General features: G+C 32.0%; 2 protein-coding genes and 1 non-coding gene across 3 annotated transcripts; 1 reads left to right on the top strand and 2 right to left on the bottom strand.

Annotated features, from left to right (window-relative positions):
- Positions 1-303: 303 nt before the first annotated feature.
- On the bottom strand, positions 304-1,122 carry LOC146900913 (uncharacterized). The gene has a single exon (XM_085734652.1). The coding sequence runs from the start codon at positions 982-984 to the stop codon at positions 448-450; it is 537 nt and encodes a 178-aa protein (XP_085590778.1). The 5' UTR covers positions 985-1,122; the 3' UTR covers positions 304-447.
- Positions 1,123-2,637: 1,515 nt separating this feature from the next.
- On the bottom strand, positions 2,638-5,681 carry LOC146900914 (uncharacterized; the record flags this gene model as incomplete). Its single annotated transcript, XM_085736990.1, has 7 exons — positions 2,638-3,089; positions 3,345-3,904; positions 4,207-4,290; positions 4,382-4,471; positions 4,868-4,896; positions 5,134-5,190; positions 5,627-5,681. Coding segments are annotated over 6 exons (408 nt in total), but the record flags the coding sequence as incomplete, so codon positions are not given.
- Positions 5,682-9,076: 3,395 nt separating this feature from the next.
- Positions 9,077-9,278, top strand: LOC146900915 (U2 spliceosomal RNA). The gene has a single exon (XR_015024467.1). It is a non-coding gene; the product is annotated as a U2 spliceosomal RNA (small nuclear RNA).
- The last annotated feature ends 3,269 nt before the right edge of the window (positions 9,279-12,547 follow it).

The raw sequence follows: 12,547 nt of genomic DNA on the forward strand, positions 1-12,547 counted from the left end.
GTAAACATGATTTTGATATCATCCGGATATTCTCAAATAGAATTGATTTCACTTTTAAAATTTGATTCTACCAAAATGTAAGTTTCCGGCTGTATAATTAAATTTTAGTCTTAAATTGTTTGTTCAACTTATTCTTACACAAATCTGTACAAACACAGATTAATTTTCATTTATGTTACTTTTAGTCATAATCATAATCATAATCATTTTTGTTGAATCATTTCGTTTAACCAAACACAAATTTGATATGCATATTGCGAAAGTCTAATAAGTTGAAATGGAAAAGTATTAGAAGAGAGAATCTGACTAAGCTAATCTAATTTCATTTCTTCTATAGTTAAACAAAAATCACTACAATGTTCAAAACTTAATAGTAATTTTTTTTTTTTCCTTCAATAATATATACAAGTTGATAATCAAGGAACATATTTTCTTCCAAAACTACCCCTACTCCGGAATAGAACTCAACGCCGCCATAAACTTCCCTCTACCACCATCACCACCACCATAATTTCTCCTCCTTCTCCCACTCATCGACCTAACACCACCACCACCAACACCAACATCCCCACAATCACTTTCCGGCGCAACTCTCCGGCAAGGTTTCCCATTCCCATCACCAGAAAACATCACAATCTGTTTCCTACCAACCCCACATTTCTCACCACTACCACCACTTTTCGTTAAAGCCGAGCTAGCCTTCACGGCCAACGCCGCCATTTCCACCACCGGCAACGGCTTCTTCAACCGTGTCAACGGCAAAGCAAAATAAAGCTGACCAAGTCTCAAAACCTCGTCTTCATGCATGGCTAAAACAACATCATCGAATCCCATCTCATCAGAATCACATATGAAACAATCAGGGTATAATTGTAATACAAACCCAACCTTAACCTCGTACGTGAATTCTCTCATCGTACCATCATGTACGACAACCTTAGATGTTTCAACCTGGGATGAATCAAACGAGGTACAATTACCCATGATGATGTCTTTGCAAAATTGAAATTGTTTGGAAATGAAAGTAAACTCTAAGAAGTTGAAATTTTTTGTTCTAGTTTGCGGATTTGGTGTGTGAAGAAGCTATTTGTAGCTTTTATTAGTTGGAAATGGAAAAACAGCGAAACCGTGTGTGGTGTGTATTTATAGGAAAAACATTGGAAAATGACAACGATTTTGTTGACACGTAGGATAATACAATTACTTTATTTTTTTTTAATTTAAGGAAAAATAGAAGATTCTATGATTATGTTTTGTCTTGTTTGTGTTTTGAAGGAGCGTGGAAATAAGCCGCGGAATGGATTTCCAGGCTGGTGACAGGGTGTGGTGTTTCCACATAAACATAAACAGTAGTTAGCATTTGTTGTCATGTTTCATGTTTTTTTGCCTGAATTTGTTGTCCTGTTGTTTTAGTTGTGGTTTTTAGTTTTTACTACTCCCTCCGTTCCGGAATAACTGACCCATTTTCTAAAAAAAGTGTCCCAAAATAACTGACCTATTTCAATTTTCAATACAACTTTCATCATTTCCAATACAATATAACACTAAATAATACTACTTTTATCATTCCCAATACAATATATTCCACTTTCCCCTTTATTTATACATTTTTCTTAATATGTGTGAAAAACAAAATTGTGTCAATTAAATTGGGACGGAGGTAGTATCATTGTTCTCGAAATATTAGGATTGCTTGTTATTTGGTTCAATTTGGAAAACTACTTAAATAATAAATATCCCATATTTCAACTGAATATGGAGTAGTTTAGTTGTGTTTTTTTCCTTCAAAATGTAACAATTTTTCGGAATTTTTACTAAATTAAACTCATTAATTACCAGTTGATTAATAAAACAATCAATATTACATTGAACATTAAAATGATAATTATTTTAAGATAATTTTTTTTTGGTTACAAAACAGGGCCAAAGGCCCAATTTTAAGATAATTTTTTACTGTAAATCTTATTCTTATTATGGTACATAAGAAGTAGTTTAATAAAGTTGGTCAAAAAAAAAAAGTAGTATAATAAAACGACGGTGAAGTTGACAAAAAAAACGACGGTGAAGCACCATGTTTAAGGTGAAATACAACATATATTATATATATACTAGACTTTTCATCCGTGCTGCCGCACGGGTCATATACATTGTAGATGTAGTAGACAAAAGCAAATCTCAATGCATATCAAAGAGAATGAAATCTATGGTCCCAAATATATGCAGATGTTGGAATTCGAACCTCAGACACCACACTTATTCACCTTTAAAATATTATTTTTTATCAATGGTGTGTTACTTCATTCTTTTGTTAAAATTATATGTCAATGTTATATTATTGGTATGTTACTTCATTCTTTTTTTTTTTTTTTACAAAATGTTACTTCATTCTTTTGTAAAGATTATATGTTAATGTTATATTATGTACCTAAAAAAAGCGCATTCTTAACCTCAACATGTAAAAGCCTTTTATCGAATATTTGGCCTTTACCGTAAATGATGGCCTTTAACTGTTTGGTGAAATGTTTCTTCCACCTGTTTATATAGATTGCAAAATTCTGGTGCATTTTGTGTTAGATATTTAACAAAGAGAGTTCATTTCTAATTTGGATGAAAAGTGTAATATTAACAAAAAAAATGTTGCTATAATCTTTCAAAACCCCTTTATTACAATAATAATCTTTCAAAATTGACACAGTTAAATATTGCTGGCTTCAGTAGGAGTTATAATAGTTGGTTGCTCTTTAGGCATGCATTTTTACATTGATAGGTTCCGGTGAAAATCTTTTCCTTACACTTATATTCAGTTTTTTGGAGTATTGGATTAGAGGATGTGTAACAGTTACATCATAATCTCCATGATGTAGTGAAATATCTACGATTCCTCTATTGTCTGATATCGCTCTATGAGTTCAAGTTCCCTACTCACCAATAAGCTTGACCACAGCGTCTCCGGTTGGAGTATTTTTAAAATTTGCATCTGCAAGTTGCGTCTTGATGAAACCGGCTTGCGTTGGACCTACAAACATTATAATCCCTTCAACAGCTGGATGGGAGTAAGCCTCTCTTAGTATCTCTTCAAAATACATTGCCTGCCCAACACACAAAAATAAGAAAAAAATAATCATTTTTTGTTTGATCATGTCATATAATATAGCCAGTGAAGCTAATGAAACTAATACTTCTAAAAATTTTGTTTGCTAAATTCAGGTTTGTTTCTTTTACTTCTATGACTAACAGACGAAAATAGATAGCTAAACTATGCATCTTCTGTTTTAAATCATGCAGCTTTGTATTTTGACTTGTGTAATAAGCAGAAGTTATTACTTTTAAAGTATAGGAAATACCTGATTTGGATTAGAATCCACACTACTTTCAGTGAGCCATGTAGGAAGTCCAGTTGCACCAAGATGATCTAGACCTGACCTCATGTAAGCAATGGTTGGCATGCCGCCTGACAAATGGCCTTGCACCACTATAGCCAATAGCATTCCAGTAGTTCCTGGAAATTGTGAATCTCCTTAAGTTTCCTGATATAATTGGCTGGGCTGGCAACTTGGTCTGGACTGAATTCAATGGTGTTAAACACATTCATAAACATGCTGGTGTTCGGATCAAGATATAGTAAGCTGTTAAATAATATACTGCAGAGGCATTTTCGCCGAGTTTGTCCTCAAAAAACCGGTTGTGGACATTCTAGTTCACAACGTCCTATGCAACCAATTGTCCACTATATCTTGAAACCACAGATTTCATTTTTTTTGCATCCGCTTCTCGTAATTCTTCAAGAGATAAGGACTTAAGCCATCAAATGTTAAGCAACACTGCACGTGTAAGGAACCCGTTCTCCACCCTCATCCACCAAGATAAATTTGCAACAATTTTGAGGAAATACCTCAATAAAAATCTGCATGAAGTAGCTGAAACATTAAAGGAATATATATCAAAGAGCAAAAAACTATATCAATCCAAATAACAATGTGAATCCCACACTCAAGAATGAAGAAGCTTTAAGTTAATTGTAATTAATCTTTTATCAAATGAACACTTGAAATCACATTTTAGTTAGGACTCTTTGAAGCAATCCTAAAGGTTCAGATTTCCATAAAAAAAGAATCACAGGTTCAAGGACATGATATCTAAGAAGTTTGTCCTTCTAATACTCCAATCACATATTAGGTGATAAACTTATTACTTATATAACATTACCTCAACAACTTCTGTTCCACCATTTTGAATGCGATTTGTCAGGTATTCGGTTTCTTCTGCAGTGAAGCTACTGGGAGGCTTAACCTTTAAAAACCAAGTTTGAAGAAGGTTCAGTGACTTGTTTAACGATGTCATCATTTTTAAGTAAGGAAGTATCAAGTATCCTTTACAAAACCTGTGATAAAAGAGGCAATATTGTGACTCCTACATGACCTCCTACCACTGGAACATCAACTTCTCTTGGATCAACACCAAGTACCTCTGCCTGCAAGAGAAAAGGAAAGTACACCGCATTTACTCATATTATAGTAGGAAGGAAATTCAATTATTAGATAGAAGAGGAAAACTATGCTTACCACGAAAGTATTATATACTTATGATTGTGTCATTTTCAATAATTATGTCAACTTATGATGAAGAAAAAATAAGTCATCCATAATTCAACTTAATACATATGAAGCAAAGCAGTTAACATGCTTAAAAGTTCAAAGCAAAATGAATCATTATAAAAATGGTGTTAAGAAAATGATGTTCAGAACCAAATGCAAATTACATTTCAGATTTCTCGTCAATTTAGGAAAGAATATGTCCTGATAAAATTTAGGAAAGAATATGTCTCGACAAAAAATCAGAAACATACAAATTTAGAAAGGAAACGTACATCCAATTTGTATAAATACTTAATCATATCTGAAATGAGACAGGGAGTCTTAAAATTAAAAATCTTCAATATTTAAGTGTTATCACATTTGCATTGAGGAATTCAAGACATCACAAATCAAACCTACATAAAAGAAAGAAAGACAACACAATCAAAAAGAGTCAATTAAAGGTGTGATACTAAAATTCAGAACATTCATTAGAACCTTGAAACGTTCAGATTCATTAGAACATTCATTATCAATTTTGGACACTAAAATTCAATACCTGTGCTCTTTTTCTCCTGATTCAAGTAACTATAACTGCGTGGACCTTCATTAGAACCTACAAATTAAAAAAAAAAAGTTCAGAACATTAAAAGGTAAGAATTAAAAAAAAACGTCCAGAAATTCATCCATAATTCAAGTAGAAGAGCATAAACAGAGAAGTAGCATGATTGCAAGATATTGAATTGAGACTGAAACACAGAGAAAGTAACGATTACAAAAACTAACAATGAAGAAAAAGCTGTAATTCACACAATCACATATCAAAATCGACTATATTTACACAAAATTCACACCCTAATGTCAAATTCGAAATTAGCATAATTTACACAAAATTGATAATCAACCATTTTGACTATACTGTAATTGATAATCAATGATAATTTACACAAAATCAATGAAAAAGATATAATTCAAACCCTATTGTCAAATTCAAAATTAGCAAAATTCACACAATCAATATGAACATGAATCGGTGGGAGAAAGAGAGTTACCGGTGACAATTACGAATGTCGTTTGTTGTTGCGGCGACAATTGCGGAGTCGGCGAGATGTGCGTGGATCAGTGCGATAAATAATTTTTCCGGCGGCAATCTGTGTTCATAATGGAGAGAGAGCTATCAGAGTTTATTAGTAGATGGAGGAAAGAGATCGGAGATCGTGACTCGTAAGGGAGGCTTTGGTGGAGAAAGAGAGAAGAAGCAGCCATGGTATGGTTTTGGGAGGAAGTGTGTGAGAGAAAAGGGAGAGATACAGAAGAATCGTAGATAGAGAGAGTCTGAAAATGGGTGACTTTCTCTGATTAAAAAAAAGTGGGCGTGTGAGGGGAGAGAGAGAATAGGAGCGAGAGAGAGAATAGGAGCGATTTAGGAGTGATTTGTTGCTTTTAGGGGTAAAACAGTAATTGTAGCCATTAGGGTTTTGGAAAAATTAGGGCTTCAAAATTAGCTTGGGACAACTTTTATATATAGATAGATATATATAAATTTGACAAATATATTATATCAAAATTAACATATATTATATCAAAATTAACATTATAAAATAACAATTATAAGTATATGTTTCCTCTAAAAGAATTATATGTTTGAAAAATTTAAATAATAAAAATTTAATTAAAATAATAAGTATTATTAACACAATTAAAAAAACAAAGGATATATATTTATTTCTTTTGTGTGGGTGGTGGAATGAGGAATGATGTTTTTCTAGAGGATGTAATAATTTTTCTCTTTTTTTACCATGAGTTGGTTTATGTTTTTTCATTTTTGTCTTGGATATTTTGAGTTGATTCACTATTTCTGTTCACTGTGTAGAAATGGGTGCTTCTTTTACTGAATTTGGATTAATCAAATGGTCTGGAATCCGATTGCGTACTGCTGTTGCTTTACTGACCCAAAAGAGATTCTCTGATTGCGTAAGCGCTAACTTCGAAAACACATGTGATGTGAGTCCAAGGAAAATTTGAATTTCATCACTTATTAGTTACCCCTCTGTCCCTGTATGTAAACACTCTTTACCACTAATAAAATTGTGCTTACATATAGAACGAAGAGAGTATTAAGAGCATCCATAATGGAGACTTTCATCTTTGAGGTCTTAAATGGGTCTCACATTGACACATCACTTTTTAATAATTTTTTAATAATAGTACCTAATAGGTACTGAACCACTTCAATGGAGACCCTCTAACAAAAGGTCTAATTGGGTCCCACCAATATTATTTATTTAATACACTATCTATTTTATACTATTAAAAAAACCATGAAAATTATTATTTTAATAAAAAGGTGATATGGACCCATTTAAGAATGAGGTCTTAATTTAGACCTTGCATCTTTTAAGACCCTTAATTTTTTTTCCCACAATGGGAGTACTTATTAGGTACCAGGTCTTAAATGTTTAAGACTCTCCCATTGTGGATGCTCTAGGGAATTAAGGGAATAAATTTTTTTTTAAATAAATTCGAGTTGAATATAAAATAATTAATGGAGTACAATAATTTCATAGGAGAAAAAGGTTTAATTTAATTTAAATTTGATCATAAGCATGTGCTTGATTGCACTGATATTCGTGGTAAAAACAAATTCTGCTGTTGACAGTTACGTACTGAGGTTAATTTTACTGAAGTGGTGAACGAAATATTATAAATTAAATGGTTTCAATTTTAAATTATAAATAAATCATAAATATTGATGTTGTGTCGAGTGCTTAATTTAGCTTTAGTTTACCCTGTATCCTTCTATGTGTGGATCCAAATATTTTTGTGAAATGTATCTACAAAAATATAAAATATTGTGAAATACTGAAATGAAGTTTTGGAATGGAACAGTCATTATAACTTCTAGATAATACGTGAAACACACAGACACCGGTCTTGGAACAGGCATGGTCATTCCTTCAACTAGAACTCGGTCCTCTCTTCATGTAACCCGGACTCATTCATCACATTAGGTTGATTTCGAAATAGAAAGTGAATAATGTTGAAGTGAAAGAGTCGTGTGTCACGAGTTTGAGAGAGTATATAAAAATATTTTAAAAAAACTTTGTTCTCAAATTAAATTGGGATGAGACGGGTAACTTAAGGGGTAACTTGAACCTGATCTTTTTCAATTATTATGTTTTTGTCATGTCCTATATTTTTTGTCCATGTTTTTCTTTTGATCGAGTCAGACTCGACCCAATGTGTTCAAACCGAGACGAATTGTAAGACATGGTTGTGTGTTGTACACCCATGTTAACTTGTATGCATGTCTATTTCCGAGAAAAAAATATATGAGAGAAATAGAGAGAAAGTCATGGTAACTTTGCCTCCATACCGACACTCATTCCCTTATGCATTGATTAAAGGGTGCAGGCTAAGGTTCTTACGATGGAGCAAAGAACTGAAAAACCTAGTGATGATTCCCGACAATTGATTTGTAGAATTTCGGGATTTATTTTAAATATACACAAACTTACTCGCTCCAGTCATTATTATTAGCATAAAACAAGTTTTTAGATTTATCAAATAATTGGTGTATATAATCTATATTATAGACGTGATACATCAATTATTCAATGAACCTAAAAAATGAATGTTTGCTTATAATATTGATTGGATGGGTTAATTTATAAGAATTAGACGTCCATTTAGCATGTCTCGGTCATATCCTGACAAATAGATTCCACGTTGCATAAAAGAGTGAAGGCTTAATTGTAGTTTTGGTCCCCCTATTTTCACCATTTTGCAGAAATGGCCCCCCTATTTTGAAATTCGACAGTTTTGGTCCCTCCATCATATATTTGAACTATAAAAATGTGATGTGATAAATTTTAAATGTCGTGGAATATGATATGAAGATGAAAAAAGAAACATCAATAAAATTGTAACAAAATTCCCTTGAAAACCTCATTTAAAACATATCATATCACAATATTTTAGACAATTTTTTTTTATAGAGGGACCAAAATTCTCCAATTTTAAAATACGGGGACCAATTTTGCAAATGATGAAAAGAGGGAGACCAAAACTGCAATTAAGCCAAGAGTTAAATATCACATAATGCAAAATTCGATTTTACAATAGAATCAATCAATTTTTGATTTTAAATGACCTTTTAAATTTCGCAGTTGTTTGATTTTGACCCCTTACGTTTTTTTAGTCAAATAGTATAGTGGTTGGAGCTCACACGTTTTTAATTGTAAAGAAGTAGAGTGTCTGGAGTTCGAACCCTAACCCCTGTATATAATATGCAATGTCCTGATCCCATAAGTTTTAATTGCTTGATTTTGGCTCCTCAAGTTTAACAGTTGCTCGATATTGAAAAGGTCAATATTCAACACTAAAAAAAGTCATTTTTTAATTAATATTTATTCAAAAAAGTATTTTTAATTTAATGAAACAAATGATGTTAAATTTAATTTAGACATTAATTACTTCTACATAAAATAAGCTTATATTTTATACATTTTCGGTCTTTTTGTTATGATCAAGCATAGTATATGTTCGTCCTATTTGTTTAATCAGTTTAATATATGTTGCCTAATGAGTCACACAATATTAAATTATTTTTTTGAGGCGAAGAAACTTCCTCAATAGCTTGCAAATAGACTTCTCAATTGTTGTCTATGTGTTGCACTATTGCATAGGCTATATGGACCCCACCTTAAAAAAACCGACATAAAATATTTAGAAATTAATAAAAAAATAAATTAAATATTATTTTAATCTTGTCGCTTTTTTTTTTATAAAATATTTTATTTTTAAAATCAAAATATCAATTGGGGATTAACAAATTTAAAAGGGGATAAATTTGGGGGCTAAAAACGAGCAATCAAAACATGTGGCCAACATCAAGTGATTGAAGCTTGGAAGGTCAAAATCAAACAACTGTGAAACATGGGTCTAAAACTACATTTAAACTTAAATTTTATCATCAAATTAGATATAACAAAATTTATTTATTTAATGGTGAAAATAAAACTTGTGGATGGTGCAAACATTATTTTACTTGTTCATGTTAAACAAAAGTCTTGATTAAAAATGTATAATTGTAATTTTGCTAAACCGTTCATTCAATTACTAGTTTACCAACGTGTGTTTTGTTCATTGCGACCAAAATAATTATGAAAACATTAGTTTATGAAAACTTAATTGTATTCAAAAGTCAATTTAATTTATTTATTTTTTTGTCAAAACTCTATGTCGTCATGGCGTCCAATGTCTTTTGCAACTCTATGACTTTCCCATGCATTTGATTTCTAATGCCTCCATTGTCACACTCTTACATGGCCGACCTAATAATCTTTAAAGAGTAAGTGAGACTCCAAGCAAATTTTGACATGAGCCCTTTTTATTTGACTGTGAGGTCTTTTTACTTATAAAATTTAATGATTTTTTTTTGATAGGTCTAAAGCGAGGGATTTAGTGTCCTTGCCTTTGGACCGACTCTGCGCTCTTAGCCGCCTACGCCACATGAAGACCAAGGAAGACAACCTCACCACGAGCATGTGCGCTTGTCGCATCGCCATGACTATGACACTAAATTTGTCAGGGAGTTGTGTAGTTAGTTCCATATTCTTCGTTTACTTAGGTCATCTACAATGTTGTTACTATTATCATTATTATTATCCTCAAACCAAGCATGACATTCTTTTACGAAAGCTTTAAAGGTTGATTCAATATCAATTAAAGATTAAGAGGAATTGTCTTCGTGAACTTAACTCAATTGATAAAAACATTGCATGATATACACGGGGCCGAGATTCAATCCTAGACACTTTATTTATTTATCTTTTACGAGATAAATTTTTAGTCACTACTCATTGGACTACTTAAAAAAAATGATTTTGAAAAATTATACAAATGAAGATTACACATTACATTTTTTTTTTTTAGGGAAGATTACACATTACATGGCAATTGGCATATTGCCGTTGCAAAAATAAATTCAAACATAAGTACATTTTACGTGAGAGGTTGGACATGTGATGTGACGTCCACCGTAACCACGTAGTTTTTCTCCTAATATTCATTTTTTTTTTAGGGATTCTCCTAATATTCATGAAATTATAAAATCAACTCAATGAAAATTAATTTCCGTAATCACGTAAAGTCGCCTTCATAGCAAGTTTTGGGCTTACTCAACAAACCCCCCATATACTCGTTATCTAAAACTTTTTGTGAAATTGAATTTTCAATAAAGTTAAATCAAACTTTTAAATATCAAGTCAAACTTTAAAGAAGTGAAGTTCATGACAAAATATTAGACACAATTTGTTCTGATTTATTGAAATACTCATCCAGTCCAATTTCTTTCGACCGTGTAGATGTTGAAAACAGTTGGAGAACCGGCGTTGTTGGGTGAATATCATGTGAAAGAAAACATGTTGACATTTTCGCATTCTTTAACGTTTTGTCATTTGGTTTAGTAGCTAGACGTTATTTCTAAAGTCATATTTCTTAAAACACATTTAGTGGCCGGTTTTTTTTCCACATGTCTTAAGGGTCCATACAAGAGTGTTAGGATGAGGAGAAACAAAAGTTTCTTCTAACTCATTAATTAATGATTTCGACATCCATTTTTTTTTTGTTGGATTTTAAATGTGAGTAGATAAATTTCACATCCTTTATGAACGGATGATATGTTTGATATTTAAGAGATGTGACATGTATATCGTCTTAAGTTTTAAGGAGATGTGACGTCACGTCTCCCTCTCTTATGGTCCTGGAGCATTGACATGTTGTTGCACTTGGTCTTCCCAACAAGTGATATCAAAGCTCTAACCGGCCCGTTATTGTTAGCGATCGCTCACGGTCTCTCCAACAAGTGGTATCAGAGCCCTAGTCCAACTTGATGGGGGAGTGGGAGATGGTTCTTGTGTTAGATCCTGTTGTATGAGGTGATAACTCACAGTTGTAGGGAAGCTTTGTGGTTCTGAAGCCTTCACCACTTTGTTTCTCCCGCACCCTGTGAACTCCCCAATAGCGTGAGCCGATTATCTCTACAACGCAACTGCAAAGACTAATCGCTCAAGTCGAGATATCAAAACTAAAAAATGAGTCTTTTGATTGGATAATGAAAATGAAACTTATAAATATCATATTTTAAATGAATATTATAACTAGAAGAAATCTGACTATCCATAAACTTAGTATCCCTTTTTTTCTTTTCTTTCTTAGTAGCATGTGTGGTATGGTATGTCCTCCTTTTCGAATAAAAATAATTTATGTTATAATTTAAGGTAATAATTTTAAAGAAAAGTATTTAATTGAGTAAGGAAGAATCAAATTTTAAATATAATATTTTGAATGAAAGAAAAAATTGAATGGAAAAAAAGACTACACCAACACTTGCATTCAACTTTATAGATAGATATTTTAAAGAATAAGTTTTTTGATTGGATAAAAGAAAATAAATTTGTTTAAATAAAGAGTAAAATTGAAACTAAGAAAATATGATAACAAGTTTTGATCTTTTCTTTGTACATAGTTAGATATAGATGTCAATTGTGTAAATGAACATGCCGGCTTCAGTTTTCTTATCAATACCAGGTCAAATGTTCCATAACCATAAAGTTTCCGAAGCACATTATTTATTATTATTCACATGATTGCTAACTTTTTCTGGGTCTTGTTTGTCTCACGTGAAGCTCACGTGAAGCTCGCTATATATGTATATATTCTTTGAATCTATAGGAGAATGAAGTTTCGAAGTAATGACAATGCCCAGCTTTTATAATTAGTATTCGATATGGTCAAAGATATCCTAAGTAGAATACATTGCTTTTGTGTCGAAAACATCACAAGATCGTTGAAATATAATAAGTACGGCATAACATAGATTAGGGTTGTTGTTTGTGTGAATGTCTTTCGTATAAAAAACATTATATATTATTGTGTTTAATGTGTTATTGCCTGTTGGTGGGGATAAC

The sequence above is a fragment of the Medicago sativa genome, chromosome 8 (assembly GCF_051527215.1).
Source record: "Medicago sativa cultivar Bolivia chromosome 8, Bolivia_mono, whole genome shotgun sequence".
In the NCBI taxonomy this organism is placed as follows: domain Eukaryota; kingdom Viridiplantae; phylum Streptophyta; class Magnoliopsida; order Fabales; family Fabaceae; genus Medicago; species Medicago sativa.

Bases quoted from the DNA above. Each gene is read 5' to 3' on its own strand.
- LOC146900913 (XM_085734652.1), bottom strand. From the start codon at position 984: ATGGGTAATTGTACCTCGTTTGATTCATCCCAGGTTGAAACATCTAAG.